We start from the raw sequence: 20790 nt of genomic DNA, 5'->3' as shown, positions 1-20790 counted from the left end.
TAGTACTAGTTCATATGCGCTGGAGGGACCACCGACACTGACTGTACATTTGCCGCAGGGACCGGCTGCCGGGGGTGGTACAGCAGCGGCGCACATCATCTCCTCTGCTGAGCTCCGACCGCAGGCTGACAGGTACCCCCCTCCCCTCAGCAGCAGCAGGGACCCCCCTCCTCCCGCAGCAGCTGGGCACATCTTCCCCAGCGCTGCACGCGGTGGACCCGCTGTGGGTGCCTGCACCCGGATTGGGACCATTTACACCGCCATTTACACGGGTCCTATACAGGTTCTACCCAGGTCAGGGCCTGGGTAGAGGACCCGTGTAAATGGACACGGATATACCCCATTTACACCGCCGATGATCCGGGTCTGACCCGCAGCTGACCCGGATATTTCGGCGCTGTGTAAAAGACCTCCACCTCTCATTTCCGAATAGAAACAGATCGTAATACGCTTTTGTTATCTAGTAGCCATCTTTCACCTCCCCTAAAAAAGGGTTTACCCTTTCCCCAGATGGTTAGAGCTATGCATGACGGGGATAAAGTGAAAAAAGAATTAGACCTTATCGCTAAATTCAGACAAAGGGATTAATTTACACATTAAAACCATTAGTAGCAGCTAAAGAGGGAGCCTGGAGAGTGAACAGACAAAATCTTCTTATACCTGATATTCAAAATAAAATTACTAAAGGGGCAGATAATTTGCCTTTTATCTCCACTTACGATTCATCCAGTTCCGCCATCCCTACCGCCAGCAACGCGTTATGGCCGATATTAGTGACCGATAAAGAGCTACCGTGCTTTAAGAAATTGACGGGCAGATTTATTAAGCTCGGTGAAGTGATAAACTGTCTGGTTTTTATCACCGGCCAATCAGCTCCTACCTGTTATTTTTCAAACCAAGCCTGTAACTTCACAGGTAGGAGCTTAATAAATCTGCCCCTGAGACCTTTGAGGTCTCAAACTTACATGACATGTTGGTTCATACCGATATCTCAGGTTTTGATGGTTCTGACCGTGGAAGGGATAGAATGGCAAAATGACTGCGCCTTGAAGGGAACTGGATTTTCAGGCTAGGGATGGCCATCGTTGCCTTTGCCATCGATGGCAAAAGTGAAACTGGACCAATTAAAATGTGGGGGTTGGGGGCGGAGCTATGCTCCATGTCCCGGCACTTTAGGGGAAAAAGCAAAAAAGAAACTATTCGTTTAAGCTTAACATCGATGGTGGGAAACCATCTGGTTCTCCCCCATCGATGGCAAAACTATTTGACACCAGCCATAAACCATCGATGATTTATAATCATCGATGGTCAATGGCCATCCCTACTTGATACGGTATCCCCGCGTGGCCTGAATGAAAGAACCGTGTGGAGCGTCTTAATATGACGAGTTCTATATATACTTATATATATTTATATTTCTGTTTATTATGGCACAATGCAATGTGCTGGATGTGTTGTCAAACCGCAAGTTTACTGTTATTTGTATTTATTTAGAGTTTATGTCTGAATTTGCTGCTCTGTAAATATGTCTATCTGGTGACTGTCTATATATTTTGTACGGTGGTAGTATAGTACAGGGGGCATCAGGGAGAACCCCGGAGAGGAGACTGTCAGCATCACTTCTGGGGGCGGAGCCTGATGGAGACATCATCAGTACCTGCCCCAAGTGGGTCTCCAATGAGGGGGCGGAGCTAAATATGATCGATTTGCATATTTAGCCCCGCCCATTCCACAAAAAAACCCCGCAAATTGCGGCGATTCAAGCTTCTTCTGCACCCAGGTACATGAGGGGGGAAAGGGACCACCCTAATCCGGGAGAGTTGCCCACCTTTCCTGGACCCGGGAGGGGGACCCAATTTTCGGGATCCTCCCGGCCATTCCAGGAGGGTTGGCAACCCTGGTATAGATAGATAATTAGTATAGTATTTAGATTATTGTATGTACAGCTGCATTTTCCATGTGACTGGGTAGTCGGCGCCATGAGCCAGCGTCTGGTTGCCGGGATACTATGACTGCGGGGGGTGAGAGCCACTGATGTCATCTCTATGTGTCCTGGCGCTGGATTGGAAGTGGGTGGGAGTCACTGACATACGCCGGAGGTGATCTCGGTGGCCGGTGGGCAGTATTATGAGCTAGCGTCTGGTTGCCTGGATACGAAGAGACGACTGCTGGGGTGAGCGCCGCTGACAGTGTCCCCATGTGTCCTGGCGCCATGCGCGATGCTTTATTTTAGTCCTTAGGGTATGAGGAATTATCCCTATACTAGCAAGCTCGCTCAAAGCAAATGCTTCGAAATCTAGTCTGCTACCTTGTGATCACCTCTGTGTTTGTGCCGTTTATAAATCATACAATGTGATTTCCTGGTTCTGTTTCCCCACCTTCTGCCTCTCGCAGCTGAAGCGTACCTATGGTGGAAATTACACACCTCTCCCATCTTTATAAGTGGGTCAACTTGCACAACGGTGGCTGTCCAAATACTTTTTTGCCCCAATATAATATATATATGATTTGAAAATGAACACAGGCGATTGATAGGATCAAGTCAGTAGTTACAAGTAGTTACAGGTTGAACTCGATGGACTAATGTCTTTTTTCAGCCTTAATTGCTATGTTACATACAATGGATGAGAAATAAAAGGGATTCTTTATTTCCAGCAGGTAGACAGCATACAGGTGATCACAGCTTACACATCCACATCACAACTTAGCAGGTAATACACAGACGTCACAGCTTACACACCACATCACAACTTAGCAGGTAATACACAGACTTCACACGTGGGTGCAACAATCCAGAGGTCAAAAGCATAGTCCCCACACCTCAAGCCTATTGCCCAGACACTAACAGGCATTGGGAACACTGAACCTCTGCCCTCAATAGATAACAGCAAACCACTGGTGTTGTTAATGAGCCAAACTACATTGCAGATCTTAGGAAAAACCTGGACTGGATCGAATCATTCCTGCTGCTGCTGCTGCTCTAAATCCCGATCCTGCTGTTCCATATACAACTATTACTGTCATTGCCATACTACCTATACAAGAACATTGGTTGTGACATGCTAGAAAGTATACTGAAGTGATCCGGGTGTACCCTGTAATCACCACAACAGCAGCACCACATCGATTCATATCGAAGTTTAACAACATATTTTACTATACTCCACCAATTTTATATATAAATAATGGTTTAATTATATTATTTTATTATTAAAATAATAACGTCAATAAATAGTCTGAAACAGGAGACATACTATTACTGAGGGGTTTTGGGGATAAAATATTCTCTTACAAACACACAAAGTACCACCTGAACAACCCCACTTACTCCGGACATGGAAGCGGCCTCTCCCCCGTGTGACTTCTCCGATGAGTAACAAGATGCGACTTCTGTCTAAAACATTTCCCGCACTCAGAACAAGGAAACGGCCTCTCCCCTGTGTGAGTTCTCTGATGTCTGTCAAGAATTGATTTCTGTGTAAAACATTTCCCACACTCAGGACATGGAAATGGTGTTGCACCTGTGTGACTTCTCTGATGTCGAATAAGATGCGATTTCTGTGCAAAACATTTCCCACATTCAGAACATGGAAATTGCCTCTCCCCTGTGTGACTTCTCTGATGTCTACTAAGAAATGCTTTCTGTGTAAAACTTTTCCCACACTCAGAGCAGGGAAATGGTTTTTCTCCTGTGTGTTTTCTCTGATGTCTAACAAGAAATGATTTATGTGCATAACATTTCCCACACTCGGAGCACGGAAATAGCTTATCGCCTGTGTGAGTTCTCTGATGTGTAACAAGATTTGATTTTAGAGTAAACCATTTCCCACACTCAGAGCATGGAAACAGCTTCTCACCGGTGTGACTTATCTGATGTGATACAAGATAGGATTTCTGTGTAAAACATTTCCCACATTCTGAGCATGAATACGGTTTCTCGCCCGTGTGACTTCTCTTATGTACAACAAGAACTGATTTCTGTGTAAAACATTTCCCACACTCCGAGCAAGAATACGGCTTCTCGCCGGTGTGACTTCTCTCATGTAAAACAAGAACTGATTTCTGTGTAAAACATTTCCCACACTCTGAGCACGAATACGGCTTCTCGCCTGTGTGATTTCTCAGATGTCTAACAATAGATGATTTCACTGTAAAACATTTCCCACACTCAGGACATGGAAATGGCCTCCCACCTGCCTTAGCTAGCTGATGGGTAATAAACTCTGTGTTCTGTGTAAAACATTTGGCAGCTGTATAAGATGTACCAATGTCAGAGTTATCAGAAGAACATTCCCCATAATCAGAAGGATCAGATGATATATCCGCATGGTGATGTGCTGGGTGTATAACTTGGGTAAGAGAGATTTCTTCTGGAGACTCTCCGGTGACGTTTCTTTCTTCTATCTCACCATCTGGAGACAAAACGAGATGATCCTCTAAGACATTCCGGCTGTTACATCCATCTGCTGGGAATAACATACATTTATGGAAATAGAAATGTTTTCCCACAACAAGTTTCATTTCTCAATAAAGACTTTGTTGAAATATCCCCAAATTGTGATGAAATAGGCAGATGTTGGAGTAATATATAAATTATTAGCGGGCATCGATATACTGATCCCCAGCAATGGTATAAAAAGCTGACCTACCCAATAAAATGTAATCCATTAGCCCCAACCAAAAGCTATTTTCCATATACTCCAGAGTGAAGATGGAGAAGGAAAGAGTGTAATCAGGGGAGGGGGAAACAGAGGGCGAGGCCACCAACACGTTTCCTGCCTTGGTGGCACTTTGCGAAGGATGTACAAGCTGGTACCTCTACTAGTATAAATCTTTAAATAAAACTTTATTGTTCCTCAGTTATAATCAGGAAGTCACTGCATATGATGTCAATAAAATCTTATGTTTTCAATAAAATCAGGCGGCAAACACACATGAAATCTCCGGAGGGGAATTAGAAAAAGATCAACAAAATGCAGACAATCCTCGAACAATACTTTCTCTTCCTTTCAAGGGATACAAATTGTCACCGCAACACTTATATCTGGTGCGTGTAGGGTCCTGCCCATCCACATAGGAACCACCTTGGGGGAGGAGCCTTTACTACTTCATGTAGCACACCTGTTGGCATCTCCTGTGGTTTGGTCCATAACCTCAGGAGATGTGTTACACTCAATGTATTCCTATGGTCTCCAGATCTCCAGGAGGGTAGTAGGGCGTTCTGGCCATCACGCCTGCCCGGACTGAAGATTGTACCCATCCTCCTTACATGTAGAGGGGGACACGGTCTACTTAAAATAACTGCTCTAAAGAATAAACAAAGACCTAGTGCTTCATGATCTCCCAGCTTTCTGTGAGGCAATGGTGTGGTCCGAGGTCTGCCCAGTGCATTATGGGTCTCATGTTCCCCAGAAGAAGGTCCTCGCATCTCCAGTGAGATCTGAAGGTTCCCAAAGGAGGGGGATCTGGATCCCTTTCCCATATTTGCTTAATTGTTCCAAGTTTTTGCTTCCATGTATGTTCATGGTTCGGGTCTGGTGCTCATTTTACCCTGAATCGAGGGTCTGGGACTCTTTTATAAAATGAGTGGGTCCCCTAGCCCCCTTGCCACCCTCTACCCTGTGCTCCCTCTCCACTTGCCTCCTCTCCCCTAACCCCCTTTTTCCCCTTGCCCCTTATTTCGCCAGTCCCCGTAATCCCTTGTGCTCTCTCTACCCCTGCCCCCTCTCCCATGCTCTCTCTCCCCACTTGCCCCCTCTCACTTACAAGATGGGGAGGAGGGGGGGCGGGGCACTGTCACATGAGGGGTACTCTGCTCCTCTTAACACATCTAGTGGGGCTTAATTACTGGCTGTCATGTCGCCACAGGCCAGTCATCTCAGGATGCTCTGGCGCAACATGGGAGGTGTAATCTTTCCAGAGATCAAATGACTTTATTACACCAATTCACAGCGACTTTACTCCTCACATGACTTCGAATCCTGCAGGAGAGAACCCTACTTAATCCATTCCCTGCCACCTGCTCATTGCCATTACAATGTACAGACAGAGCGGGGAGGAGACTGGTCAGATCTCAGGGCTGTTAACACACAGTGACATGATGTGAGGGGGAGAGCAGGAGTATAATAGGGGCTAATGGCTCCTGATGTATGAGATACACCAGAGAGTGCGGGGAGGAGACTGGTCAGATCTCTGGGCTGGTAACACACAGTGACATGATGTGATGGGGAGAGCAGGAGTATAATAGGGGCTAATGGCTCCTGATGTATGAGATACACCAGAGAGTGCGGGGAGGAGACTGGTCAGATCTCTGGGCTGGTAACACACAGTGACATGACGTGAGGGGGAGAGCAGGAGTATAATAGGGTCTGATGGCTCCTGATGTATGAGATACACCAGAGAGTGCAGGGAGGAGACTGGTCAGACCTCTGGGCTGGTAACACACAGTGACATGATGTGAGGGGAGAGCAGGAGTATAATAGGGGCCGATGGCTCCTGATGTATAAGATACACCAGAGAGTGCGGGGAGGAGACTGGTCAGATCTCTGGGCTGGTAACACACAGTGACATGATGTGAGGGGGAGAGCAGGAGTATAATAGGGGCTGATGGCTCCTGATGTATCAGATACACCAAAGAGTGCGGGGAGGAGACTGGTCAGATCTCTGGGCTGGTAACACACAGTGACATGATGTGAGGGGGAGAGCAGGAGTATAATAGGGGCTGATGGCTCCTGATGTAGGAGATACACCAGAGAGTGCGGGGAGGAGACTGGTCAGATCTATGGGCTGGTAACACACAGTGACATGATGTGAGGGGGAGAGCAGGAGTATAATAGGGGCTGATGGCTGCTGATGTATGAGATACACCAGAGAGTGCGGGGAGGAGACTGGTCAGATCTATGGGCTGGTAACACACAGTGACATGATGTGAGGGGGAGAGCAGGAGTATAATAGGGGCTGATGGCTGCTGATGTATGAGATACACCAGAGAGTGCGGGGAGGAGACTGGTCAGATCTCTGGGCTGGTAACACACAGTGACATGATGTGAGGGGAGAGCAGGAGTATAATAGGGCTGATGGCTCCTGATGTATCAGATACACCAGAGAGTGCGGGGAGGAGACTGGTCAGATCTCTGGGCTGGTAACACAGAGTGACATGATGTGAGGGGGAGAGCAGGAGTATAATAGGGGCTGATGGCTGCTGATGTATGAGATACACCAGAGAGTGCGGGGAGGAGACTGGTCAGATCTCTGGGCTGGTAACACACAGTGACATGATGTGAGGGGGAGAGCAGTAGTATAATAGGGGCTGATGGCTCCTGATGTATGAGATACACCAAAGAGTGCGGGGAGGAGACTGGTCAGATCTCTGGGCTGGTAACACACAGTGACATGATGTGTGGGGAGAGCAGGAGTATAATAGGGGCTGATGGTTCCTGATGTATGAGATACACCAGAGAGTGCAGGGAGGAGACTGGTCAGATCTCTGGGCTGGTAACACACAGTGACATGATGTGAGGGGAGAGCAGGAGTATAATAGGGCTGATGGCTCCTGATGTATCAGATACACCAAAGAGTGTGGGGAGGAGACTGGTCAGATCTCTGGGCTGGTAACACACAGTGACATGATTTGAGGGGGAGAGCAGGAGTATAATAGGGGCTGATGGCTCCTGATGTATGAGATACACCAGAGAGTGCAGGGAGGAGACTGGTCAGATCTCTGGGCTGGTAACACACAGTGACATGATGTGAGGGGAGAGCAGGAGTATAATAGGGCTGATGGCTCCTGATGTATCAGATACACCAAAGAGTGTGGGGAGGAGACTGGTCAGATCTCTGGGCTGGTAACACACAGTGACATGATGTGAGGGGGAGAGCAGGAGTATAATAGGGGCTGATGGTTCCTGATGTATGAGATACACCAGAGAGTGCAGGGAGGAGACTGGTCAGATCTCTGGGCTGGTAACACACAGTGACATGATGTGAGGGGGAGAGCAGGAGTATAATAGGGGCTGATGGCTGCTGATGTATGAGATACACCAGAGAGTGCGGGGAGGAGACTGGTCAGATCTCTGGGCTGGTAACACACAGTGACATGATGTGAACTCTGTAATGTGTTTATTACTCACCTGTGCTGATATCTGTAGGGATTTCTTCCTCCTTATACTGCTGATTGCCCCTCACATACATCTCTTCTCCTCCCTCTGTATCTTCTGCCTTCATATCAGTCACATACGTCTCTTCTTCTCCCTCTGTATCTTCTGCCTTCATATCAGTCACATACGTCTCTTCTTCTCCCTCTGTATCTTCTATCTTGATAACAGTCAGGAATTCACCCTAAATTAAGACAATAATATTACAAAGTATAATATCAGTGTATAATACACACAGCTTCTGTACAGATCATATAGTTACATTCACTTTGGTACATTGGTGAGTCCCTAAATCCCACCTACCTGATCGTCTTGTGGGGTCCTGTGATTCTCCTCTGTACAATCCTGGGAATACAGCGAACGGAGACACCTCTCTGGGGTATTCCTGTTACTGGGCCAATCTGTAGGAGACACACAGTGACTGAGGACATGGTATATATGTGATTATCCTGGGAATACAGAGGACGGGGACATCTCTCTGGGGTATTCCTGTTACTGGTCCCATCTGTAGGAGACACGCAGTGACTGAGGACATGGTATATATGTGATTATCCTGGGAATACAGAGGACAGGGACATCTCTCTGGGGTATTCCTGTTACTGGGCCCATCTGTAGGAGACACACAGTGACTGAGGACATTGTATATATGTGATTATCCTGGGAATACAGAGGACGGGGACATCTCTCTGGGGTATCTCTGTTACTGGGCCCATCTGTAGGAGACACGCAGTGACTGAGGACATGGTATATATGTGATTATCCTGGGAATACAGAGGACGGGGACATCTCTCTGGGGTATTCCTGTTACTGGCCCATCTGCAGGAGACATGCAGTGACTGAGGACATTGTATATATGTGATTATCCTGGGAATACAGAGGACGGGGTCATCTCTCTGGGGTATTCCTGTTACTGGGCCGTTCTGTAGAAGACACACAGTGACTGAGTACATTGTATATACATGATTATCAGATGCTGGGTGTATATAGGGGACCCCCATACCTGCTCTCCCTGTACAATAAATGTCTCCTCTTACCCAGTGATGTGAGGGGCCGGTGATTCTCCATCATCACGTCCTTGTACAGACCCTTGTGTTCCTCTATATACTCCCCCTCCTGCATGGAGAGATAGACAGTGACATCCTGACACCTTATAGGAAACTGACACACAATGGTATAGTCATCACCCAGACATATTCCCAGCAGTCACCTCTACGGTCACATCCCCCGGTGTTACTGTATAACGTCCCATTCCCAGCAGTCACCTCTCCTGTCACATCCCCCGGTGTTACTGTATAACGTCGCATTCCCAGCAGTCACCTCTCCGGTCACATCCTCCGGTGTTACTGTATAACGTCCCATTCCCAGCAGTCACCTCTCCGGTCACATCCCCCGGTGTTACTGTATAATGTCCCATTCCCAGCAGTCACCTCTCCGGTCACATTCCCCGGTGTTACTGTATAACGTCCCATTCCCAGCAGTCACCTCTCCGGTCACATCCCCCCGGTGTTACTGTATAATGTCCCATTCCCAGCAGTCACCTCTCCGGTCACATCCCCCAGTGTTACTGTATAATGTCCCATTCCCAGCAGTCACCTCTCCGGCCACATCCCCCGGTGTTACTGTATAACGTCCCATTCCCAGCAGTCACCTCTCCGGTCACATCCCCCGGTGTTACTGTATAACGCCCCATTCCCAGCAGTCACCTCTCCTGTCACATCCCCCGGTGTTACTGTATAACGCCCCATTCCCAGCAGTCACCTCTCCGGTCACATCCCCCGGTGTTACTGTATAACGCCCCATTCCCAGCAGTCACCTCTCCGGTCACATCCCCCGGTGTTACTGTATAACGCCCCATTCCCAGCAGTCACCTCTCCTGTCACATCCCCCGGTGTTACTGTATAACGCCCCATTCCCAGCAGTCACCTCTCCGGTCACATCCCCCGGTGTTACTGTATAACGTCCCATTCCCAGCAGTCACCTCTCCGGTCACATCCCCCGGTGTTACTGTACAACGTTCCATTCCCAGCAGTCACCTCTCCGGTCACATCCCCCGGTGTTACTGTATAACGTCCCATTCCCAGCAGTCACATCTCCCAGTGTTACTGTAGAATGATCCAGGACACCACAGGCTGCTCCCCCTGTATAATAACAGGACACCACAGGCTGCTCCCCCTGTATAATAACAGGACACCACAGGCTGCTCCCCCTGTATAATAATAATACCAACAACAGGACACCACAGGCTGCTCACACTGTATAATAATAAGAGGACACCACAGGCTGCTCGCACTGTATATTAATAATAATAGGACAACACAGGCTGCTCCCCCTGTATAATAATAACAGGACACCACAGGCTGCTCTCCCTGTATAATAATAACAGGACAACATAGGCTGCTCCACATGTATATTAATAATAATAACAGGACACCACAGGCTGCTCCCCCTGTATAATAATAATAACAGGACACCACAGGCTGCTCACACTGTATAATAATAACAGGACACCACAGGCTGCTCGCACTGTATATTAATAATAATAGGACAACACAGGCTGCTCCCCCTGTATAATAATAACAGGACACCACAGGCTGCTCTCCCTGTATAATAATAATAACAGGACAACATAGGCTGCTCCACATGTATATTAATAATAATAACAGGACACCACAGGCTGCTGCCACTGTATAATTACCTGATATCTCCCCTCTGCTACTTCCCCTTTGTGACCCGGATGTTGTTAAATGCACATGGGGCGGGGATTAGGCCGGATGTCACGTGATACACAGAGCTAGAGTGGACCGCAGACGCTGAACGCCAAATCCAAAACAGTGATGAAACGCGGAAGTAGTGTGAAACGCACAGACCGGAAGTGGCGTGTCCCGGGCTCCGGAGGTGTCCCCGCTGCAGAGGGCTCCGGCCTGGGGTTCCCAGCTGTGTGTGTGGAGGATGATTAGTGATATAGGGGGCGGTATATGAGTGCAGGACCCCCCTCCCCCGCGGTGACTGCTCTGCATGGTAACCCCTTAGTGACCAGACTTCCTGTTACCATGGTAGTGAGTGTCCCCATAGTGTGTGTATGCTGGGAGGCCTATGGTGGCACTGTGCAGCCAGCTACATTGTGTACAGCTGGTGATGTCCCCTGACAGGTGGTGATATCCCTGTTCTGTCTGTGTGATGTGCTCATTGTCCCTGTGCCCCCTGTGTGTTACCGTCCTGTGCCCCTCTGTGTGTTACCATCCTCTGCCCCCCTGCGTGTTACCGTCCTGTGCCCCCCTGTGTGTTACCGTCCTGTGCCCCCTGTGTGTTACCGTCCTGTGCCCCCCTGTGTGTTACCGTCCTGTGCCCCCCCTGTGTGTTACCGTCCTGTGCCCCCCCTTTGTGTTACCGTCCTGTGCCCTCCCTGTGTGTTACCGTCCTGTGCCCCCCTGGTTGTTACCGTCCTGTGCCCCCCCTTTGTGTTACCGTCCTGTGCCCTCCCAGTGTGTTACCGTCCTGTGCCCCCCTGTGTGTTACCGTCCTGTGCCTTCCTGTGTGTTACCCTCCTGTGCCCCCCTGTGTGTTACCGTCCTGTGCCCCCCTGTGTGTTACCGTCCTGTGCCCCCCGTGTGTTACCGTCCTGTGCCCCCCCGTGTTTTACCGTCCTGTGCCCCCCCGTGTGTTACCGTCCTGTGCCCCCCTGTGTGTTACCGTCCTGTCCCCCTCCCGTGTGTTACCGTCCCGTGCCCCCCGTGTGTTCCCTTCCTGTGCCCCCCTGTGTGTTACCGTCCTCTTCCCCCCCTGTGTGTTACCATTCTGTGCCCCCTGTGTGTTACCGTCCTGTGCCACCCTGTGTGTTACCGTCCTGTGCCCCCCTGTGTGTTACCATCCTGTGCCCCCCCGTGTGTTACCTTCCTGTGCCCCCCCCGGGTGTTACCGTCCTCTGCCCCCCCTGTGTGTTACCATCCTGTGCCCCCTGTGTGTTACCGCCCTGTGCTCACCTGTGTCTTACCGTCCTGTGCCCCCATGTGTTACCGCCCTGTGCCCACCCCGTGTATTGCCGTTCTGTGCCCCTCTGTGTTACCGTCCTGTGCCCTCCCCTGTGTGTTACTGCCCTGTGCCCCCCCCCCTGTGTGTTACAGTCCTGTGGCCCGTCTGTTACCGCCCTGTGCTCCCCCTGTGTGTTACCATCCTGTGCCCACCCCATGTATTGCCGTTCTGTGCCCCCCGTGTGTTACAGTCCTGTGCCCCCCGGTGTGTTACTGCCCTGTGCTCCCCCTGTGTGTTACAGTCCTGTGCCCCCCCCCTGTGTGTTACTGCCCTGTGCTCCCCCTGTGTTACAGTCTTGTGCCCCCCCCCTGTGTGTTACTGCCCTGTGCGTTACCATCCTGTGCCCCCCTGTGTGTTACAGTCCTGCGCCCCCGTGTGTTAACGTCCTGTTCCCCTCGACGTCACATGATATCAGTGTTCCCCCAAAATCTAGTCTACTGTACTCAGGGCAATCTCTCTTACCTATGACAGTCTCTCCTGGACCGTATCACCCCCCGCACACCACCCGGACTCTGTACTCAGGGCAGTCTCTCTTACCTATCGCAGTCTCTCCTGGACCGTCTCCCCCCTGCATACCACCCGGACTCTGTACTCAGGGCAGTCTCTCCTACCTATGGCAGTCTCTCCTGGACCGTCTCCCCGCACACCACCCGGACTCTGTGCTCAGGGCAGTCTCTCTTACCTATGGCAGTCTCTCCTGAACCGTCTCCCCTCACACACCACCCGGACTCTGTACTCAGGGCAGTCTCTCTTACCTATGGCAGTCTCTCCTGGACCGTCTCCCCCCCCGCACACCACCCGGACTCTGTACTCAGGGCAGTCTCTCTTACCTATGGCAGTCTCTCCTGGACCGTCTCCCCTGCACACCACCCGGACTCTGTACTCAGGGCAGTCTCTCCTACCTATGGCAGTAGTCTCTCCTGGACCGTCTCCACCCTGCATACCACCCGGACTCTGTATTCAGGGTAGTCTCTCCAGGACCGTCTCCCACCCGGACTCTGTATTCAGGGCAGTCTCTCCTGGACCGTCTCCTCTCGCACACCACCCGGACTCTGTACTCAGGGCAGTCTCTCTTACCTATGGCAGTCTCTCCTGGACCGTCTCCCCCCGCACACCACCCGGACTCTGTACTCAGGGCAGTCTCTTTTACCTATGACAGTCTCTCCTGGACCGTCTCCCCCGCACACCACCCGGACTCTGTACTCAGGGCAGTCTCTCCTACCTATGGCAGTCTCTCCTGGACCGTATCCCCCGCACACCACCCGGACTCTGTACTCAGGGCAGTCTCTCCTACCTATGGCAGTCTCTCCTGGACCGTCTCCCCCCGCACACCACCCGGACTCTGTACTCAGGGCAGTCTCTCTTACCTATGGCAGTCTCTCCTGGACCGTCTCCCCCTGCACACCACCCGGACTCTGTACTCAGGGCAGTCTCTCTTACCTATGGCAGTCTCTCCTGGACCATCTCCCCCCGCACACCACCCGGACTCTGTACTCAGGGCAGTCTCTCTTACCTATGTCAGTCTCTCCTGGACCGTCTCCCCGCACACCACCTGGACTCTGTACTCAGGGCAGTCTCTCCTACCTATGGCAGTCTCTCCTGGACCGTCTCCACCCTGCATACCACCCGGACTCTGTATTCAGGGCAGTCTCTCCTGGACCATCTCCTCTCGCACACCACCCGGACTCTGTACTCAGGGCAGTCTCTCTTACCTATGTCAGTCTCTCCTGGACCGTCTCCCCGCACACCACCTGGACTCTGTACTCAGGGCAGTCTCTCCTGGACCGTCTCCACCCTGCATACCACCCGGACTCTGTATTCAGGGCAGTCTCTCCAGGACCGTCTCCCACCCGGACTCTGTACTCAGGGCAGTCTCTCCTGGACCATCTCCTCTCGCACACCACCCGGACTCTGTACTCAGGGCAGTCTCTCCTGGACAGTCTCCCCCCGCACACCACCCGGACTCTGTACTCAGGGCAGTCTCTCTTACCTATGGCAGTCTCTCCTGGACCATCTCCCCCGCACACCACCCGGACTCTGTACTCAGGGCAGTCTCTCTTACCTATGACAGTCTCTCCTGGACCGTCTCCCCTCGCACACCACCCGGGCTCTGTACTCAGGGCAGTCTCTCTTACCTATGGCAGTCTCTCCTGGACCATCTCCCCCGCACACCACCCGGACTCTGTACTCAGGGCAGTCTCTCCTACCTATGGCAGTCTCTCCTGGACCGTCTCCCCCGCACACCACCCGGACTCTGTACTCAGGGCAGTCTCTCTTACCTATGGCAGTCTCTCCTGGACCGTCTCCCCCGCACACCACCCGGACTCTGTACTCAGGGCAGTCTCTCTTACCTATGGCAGTCTCTCCTGGACTGTCTTCCCCCCGCGCACCACCCGGACTCTGTACTCAGGGCAGTCTCTCTTACCTATGGCAGTCTCTCCTGGACCGTCTCCCCGCACACCACCCGGACTCTGTACTCAGGGCAGTCTCTCCTACCTATGGCAGTCTCTCCTGGACCGTCTCCCCCCGCACACCACCCGGACTCTGTACTCAGGGCAGTCTCTCTTACCTATGGCAGTCTCTCCTGGACCGTCTCCCCACGCACACCACCCAGACTCTGTACTCAGGGCAGTCTCTCTTACCTATGGCAGTCTCTCCTGGACCGTCTCCTCCCGCACACCACCCGGACTCTGTACTCAGGGCAGTCTCTCTTACCTATGGCAGTCTCTCCTGGACCATCTCCCCCCCGCACACCACCCGGACCCTGTACTCAGGGCAGTCTCTCCTCGACCGTCTCCCCCGCACACCACCCGGACCCTGTACTCAGGGCAGTCTCTCTTACCTATGGCAGTCTCTCCTGGACTGTCTTCCCCCCGCACACCACCCGGACTCTGTACTCAGGGCAGTCTCTCTTACCTATGGCAGTCTCTCCTGGACCGTCTCCCCCCGCACACCACCCGGACTCTGTACTCAGGGCAGTCTCTCTTACCTATGGCAGTCTCTCCTGGACCGTCTCCCCCCGCACACCACCCGGACTCTGTACTCAGGGCAGTCTCTCTTACCTATGGCAGTCTCTCCTGGACCGTCTCTCCCGCACACCACCCGGACTCTGTACTCAGGGCAGTCTCTCTTACCTATGGCAGTCTCTCCTGGACCGTCTCCCCGCACATCACCCAGACTCTGTACTCAGGGCAGTCTCTCCTGGACCATCTCCCCCCCGCGCACCACCCGGACCCTGTACTCAGGGCAGACTCTCTTACCTATGGCAGTCTCTCCTGGACCATCTCCCCCCCGCGCACCACCCAACTCTGTGCTCAGGGCAGTCTCTCCTACCTATCGCAGTCTCTCCTGGACCGTCTCCCCCCACACACGTGATACGGTCATTGGGTCACCACCCAGTAGGTCGAAATGGGTTAGGTATAAAGGGTCATTAGGTCGAGACAGGGTCATTAGGTCGACATATGTTTTTTTTTACTGTTTTTTGAGCCGACATGTGCCGACAGGCGGTATTTCATGCCCTACCATCCACTAGAGAATGGTGGAAGAATAAAATAGTGTGCTGAGCGCAGCGAAGCATCGTGCCCGAAGCACGCGGTGGTACTTTTTTGTTTTTGTTGACTGTGTCGACATAAGGGTAAAAAAAAAAAACTTACCCATGTCGACCTAATGACCCGGTCAGTCAACCTAGACTCATGTTGACCGTCCTGCATGTCGACCTAATGACTAAAAACTTGCTGGTGACCAACTGATCCGCACTCTTCTCCTTTGTGGAAAGTAGTAACATGTTACACACTGCACCTGTGATATTGGGCATGCCAACGTTAGCAGACATGTGGTGAGAGTAAACATATGTGTGTGTCTATGTCTGTGTGTGTCTAGGTGTATGTCTATGTGTGTCTGTGTGTGTCTATGTGTATGTGTGTGTCTATGTGAATGTCTGGGTCTGTGTGTCTGTGTGTGTGAGGATTGTAATATTTCTACATATAAAAACATAATGAATTTACTAATGTTATTATTTTGCTCTTTTCATGTTTGATGAACAAATACAGAGAGAACTGAGGAGGGGCCTAAGAAGGCACAAGGTGGAGGAAGTCAAGGAGGAGGCCCCCCCCCCCAACCCCCTACTTGACCATCTCCCACCCAAAACCGCCCTATTCTTCCTACACCCCATCCCAAGCTCCCTATACCCCATCCCCCCAATCAAAATCCAACCCTTGTTTCCTACACCCCATCCCCTTAATCTTCCCATTCCCCCACCCAAAGGCCAACCCATGGATCCACACCACCAGCCATCCAATATGTGGATTCCTTAAAGCAAACTGGCACAGGAGGACATAACATTTCTGTATGTATATGATGAGCCGGGCCATAAGTACTAATATTCTATGTATGTATGTGTGTGTGTATACAGTATGTATGTGTGTGTATATACAGTATGTATGTGTGTGTATATACAGTATGTATGTGTGTGTATATACAGTATGTATGTGTGTGTATATACAGTATGTATGTGTGTGTATTTATGTGTCACGGACCCACCGGTCGCTCCTCCACATATATCAATCTGAGCAGGTCCGGCCGTGACTGGTGTTCGCTTTGGACACACAAGTCCCCTCTACGAGGTACACTGCCACCAGCAAAGCCTGATTTAGCGCTTTCAAATTGTGCAAGGGGTGCCTTGCTGCCCCTGACCACACAATACAGTATAAAAAAGGTAAGGTTGACCGCTCTCCTTTGGCTTACGTCTTTAGAACACAAAATCAGGACTGGAATTATGTAGGATTTATTCCAAGAAATACTACAGAGCTTTAGTGATAAAAGAAGGTTACAAAGATTTTAAAAGTGCACACAGAAGAAATACAACTCAAATAAAATAAAAGGGAATTAAAAAGACAGAAATGTATCTTACACCCAAGTACTGCTTCGTATACCTGTGCACACTCCCTCATCCCTCCCACCTTTGGGATTTTGACCATTTCCCTGCTGGACACTAGTGAATGTCCCTAGATAATTGATCTTCAATCTACATTATGAATTGGTCCACTGCTTTGATCCTAACTCCAGAGTACTATACAGATGGTTACAGTGCTTACCCTCTGCAGGGGGAAATTGCAGGCAGCCCTCCTTCAGGTCACATTACGTTTACACGCATAATACAAGACATGTCCTGATCTCACACATAGGGCGGTATTCAATGTGAACACCTGCGAGGTGCAGCGAATCCTTTTTTGGATTCGCTGCACATTTGCCACGTTCCGGAGCCGGCGGGCTCCGGTATTCAACGAGTCAGGGGCAGCGAGCCCCTGACTGGCGAATATGAGCTCCTGCGGCGATTGCCGCAGGGAGCCTGAGGACGGTGCCAGGCAGAGAGATGGTAGTCTCTCTGCCTAGCCCAGACCTTTGTGGGGGGTTAGGTGGGCTCCCCGGGTGCCAGGCAGCACAGGCTGCCCCCCCGGGGGTGCCAGCAGGGGGGCGTATATTCACTACACACGATCGTGCAGTGAATATATGAATATGTAATGAGCGGCTCAGCTCCGGCGCCCCCTGCTGGCTGCTGTGAAAAAAAATATATATATTATTTTTAAAATTAAATATATATTCATGTGCTTACAGCACATGAATAAAAATAGCATGCCCCTCCTCAGAATAAAATTCCTGATTTTTTGACACCAAATGTAAAAAACAAAACACTTTATTTTAAAAGTTCACATTCCACTTCTCCATAAAAAGATAGCGATTGCTACTCGGTGAATCATGGCGAAAAAAACCTTCAAATGTATTCGCCATGTGGTCATTGAATAGGGTGATTCACCGTTTTTGTCAGAAATTCGCCAAACAGCACAAATTCGCCATAAAAACCTGGCGAATCAGGCTCATTGAATACCGCCCATAATAATAGCAGACATGATTGTACAAACATACCAGATACAATGTGTGTGGTAATAAACGTTGTACGGCTGTGTTTGTATAGGGTAGTATTGTGTGGACATGATTGTCAGTGTGTAAATGAGATGTGTCACTTACAGTACATGACATCCCTACCACAGTGTGTGCTGAAGCCAAATGAGGTCATAGTGGTTTATTAATAACAGAGTCACAAACATTTCAGCAACACATGTAGGTATAAAAGCCCGTTACACGTGGGAAGGTATTTTTATTAGAACGCAATAGGGGACTAATATGTATATACATTACACACGGCGAAATCATCCCCAGAACCGGCTCAGGGAGAAGTGATCACAGACAATAACTCATTTCATTACATGCGATATAGACAATGAGGTCAGACCATAGATATAACTGACGTGTAGGGATGAGCGGTCACATGGGTTGTGTGTGTGTGTCTGCCTACAGGATCGGCGTGGGGGGGGGGGGTAGCTGTGTGTGTGTGTCTGCCTACAGGATCGGGGGGGGGGGGGATAGCTGTGTGCGCATGTCTGCCTACAGGATCTGGGGGGGGGTAGCTCTGTGCGTGTGTCTGCCTACAGGATCAGGGGGGGTATAGCTGTGTGCGTGTGTGTCTGCCTACAGGATCGGGGGGGGGGGGGGGGGATAGCTGTGTGCGTGTGTCTGCCTACAGGATCGGGGAGGGGGATAGCTGTGTGCGCGGGTCTGCCTACAGGATCAGGGGGGGGATAGCTGTGTGCGTGTGTGTCTGCCTACAGGATCAGGGGGGGGGGGGATAGCTGTGTGCGTGTGTGTCTGCCTACAGGATCGGGGAGGGGGATAGCTGTGTGCGTGTGTCTGCCTACAGGACCGTGGGGGGGGGGGACACAGCTGTGTGCGTGTGTCTGCCTACAGGATAAGGGGGGGGGGGATAGCTGTGTGCGTGTGTCTGCCTACAGGATCGGGGGGGGGGGGGGGGGGGAGCTGTGTGCGTCTGCCTTCAGGATCGGGGGGGGGGGGGGGATAGCTGTGTGCGTGTGTCTGCCTACAGGATCGTGGGGGGGGGGGGGGGGGGGGGGACACACAGCTGTGTGCGTGTGTCTGCCTACAGGATCGGGGGGGGGGGGGATAGCTGTGTGCGTGTGTCTGCCTACAGGATCAGGAAGGGGGGGGATAGCTGTGTGCGTGTGTCTGCCTACCGCTTCGCATGACTGCGTGCGACTACCGTTGGCACGGGCGCGTGCGAACATGTGCGAATCAACCAGAATAAGGTCCCGAGTCTCACCACTTTCTGGTCTTATTTGTATTAGGCTCCCGGGAGTGTTATCAGGGAGGACGGACCTGAGGAATAGGGGGTATAGTTACCATGTGGGAGGAGTCTTCTAGTGGCTGCACCGTGGGTGGTTACTGGTGGTAAGAGGGAGTCCGCCATTGGCCAGGACCCGGTCAGTGATGACACAGTAAGAGCAGGCGCCCGGTCACACCCCGGCTTATGTATTTCATTTACAATAATTAGGATAATACATAGAAAGTGTCAGGAAGAGTCTGTTCTTACTGACGCTTATTTCTGGGGTAAAAGATTCTCACTGCAAACACATAAAGAGCCTGAACATGGGTACATTCCCCTATATCCATGCGCAGAGCCGAAACATCAGTCTCTGGACCGAATTCAGCTCTGGATGAAGTAAATCACCCCCAAAATCCATTCTCTTACTCAGAGCATAGAAGAGGCCTCTCCCCTGTGTGATTTTTCTTTATGTTTATCAAGATGTGCTTTCCGTGTAAAACATTTCCCACACTCAGAACATGAATATGGCTTCTCTCCTGTGTGACTTCTCTGATGTACAACAAGATCTGGTTTCCGTGAAAAACATTTCCCACACTCAGAGCATAAAAATGGCCTTTCACCTGTATGATATCGCTGATGTGCAATAAGAAATGGTTTCCGTGAAAAACATTTCCCACACTCAGAGCATGGAAATGGTCTTTCACCTGTGTGACTGCTCTGATGTCTAACAAGAGCTGATTTCTGTATAAAACCTTTCCCACACTCAGAACATGAATATGGCTTCACTCCTGTGTGACTTCTCTGATGTGCAGTAAGATGTGATTTATCTGTAAAACCTTTCCCACACTCAGAGCATGGATATGGTCTCTCACCTGTGTGATATCGCTTATGTACAACAAGATGCGCTACCTGTGTAAAACATTTCCCACACTCAGAACATGAAAATGGCCTCTCACCTGTGTGACTTTTCTTATGATTAACAAGAGTTGTTTGATGTGTAAAACTTTTCCCACACTCAGAACATGAATATCGCCTCTCTCCTGTGTGAATTCTCCGATGTGTAGCAAGATGTGAATTCTCTGTAAAACTTTTTCCACACACAGAGCATGAATATGGCTTCTCACCTGTGTGATATCTCTGATGTGAAACTAGATGCGCTTGATGTGTAAAACATTTCCCACACTCAGAACATAGAAATGGCCTCTCTCCTGTGTGGCATCTCTGATGTCCAACAAGATATGATTTTCGTTTAAAACATTTCCCACACTCAGAACATGGAAATGGCCTCTCTCCAGTGTGACATTTCTGATGTCTAACAAGAGCTGATTTAGCTGTAAAACATTTCCCACACTCAGAGCATTCATATGGTCTCTCACCTGTGTGATATCGCTGATGTGCTATAAGTACTGGTTTCCGCGAAAAACATTTCCCACA

The 20790-nt window shown here is 50.5% G+C and overlaps 1 protein-coding gene across 1 annotated transcript in view; it reads right to left on the bottom strand.

The window, feature by feature from the left end:
• Positions 1 to 2627: 2627 nt before the first annotated feature.
• The window catches only part of LOC146009898 (uncharacterized), an 89047-nt gene continuing 70884 nt past the window's right edge, over positions 2628 to 20790 (bottom strand). Inside the window, exons 8-9 of the mRNA XM_083150498.1 lie at positions 20481 to 20725; positions 2628 to 4109 (exon numbers count right to left, since the gene is read on the bottom strand). Coding sequence (XP_083006624.1) covers positions 3325 to 4109; positions 20481 to 20725 — 1030 coding nt within the window. The 3' untranslated portion in view covers positions 2628 to 3324. The remainder of the gene's footprint in view (positions 4110 to 20480; positions 20726 to 20790) is intronic.

The sequence above is a fragment of the Crinia signifera genome, chromosome 6 (genome assembly GCF_055691185.1).
Source record: "Crinia signifera chromosome 6, ASM5569118v1, whole genome shotgun sequence".
NCBI classification, from domain to species: Eukaryota; Metazoa; Chordata; class Amphibia; order Anura; family Myobatrachidae; genus Crinia; species Crinia signifera.
Note: the sequence above shows the minus strand (reverse complement) of the source record. Positions and strands in the feature narration are given on the sequence as shown.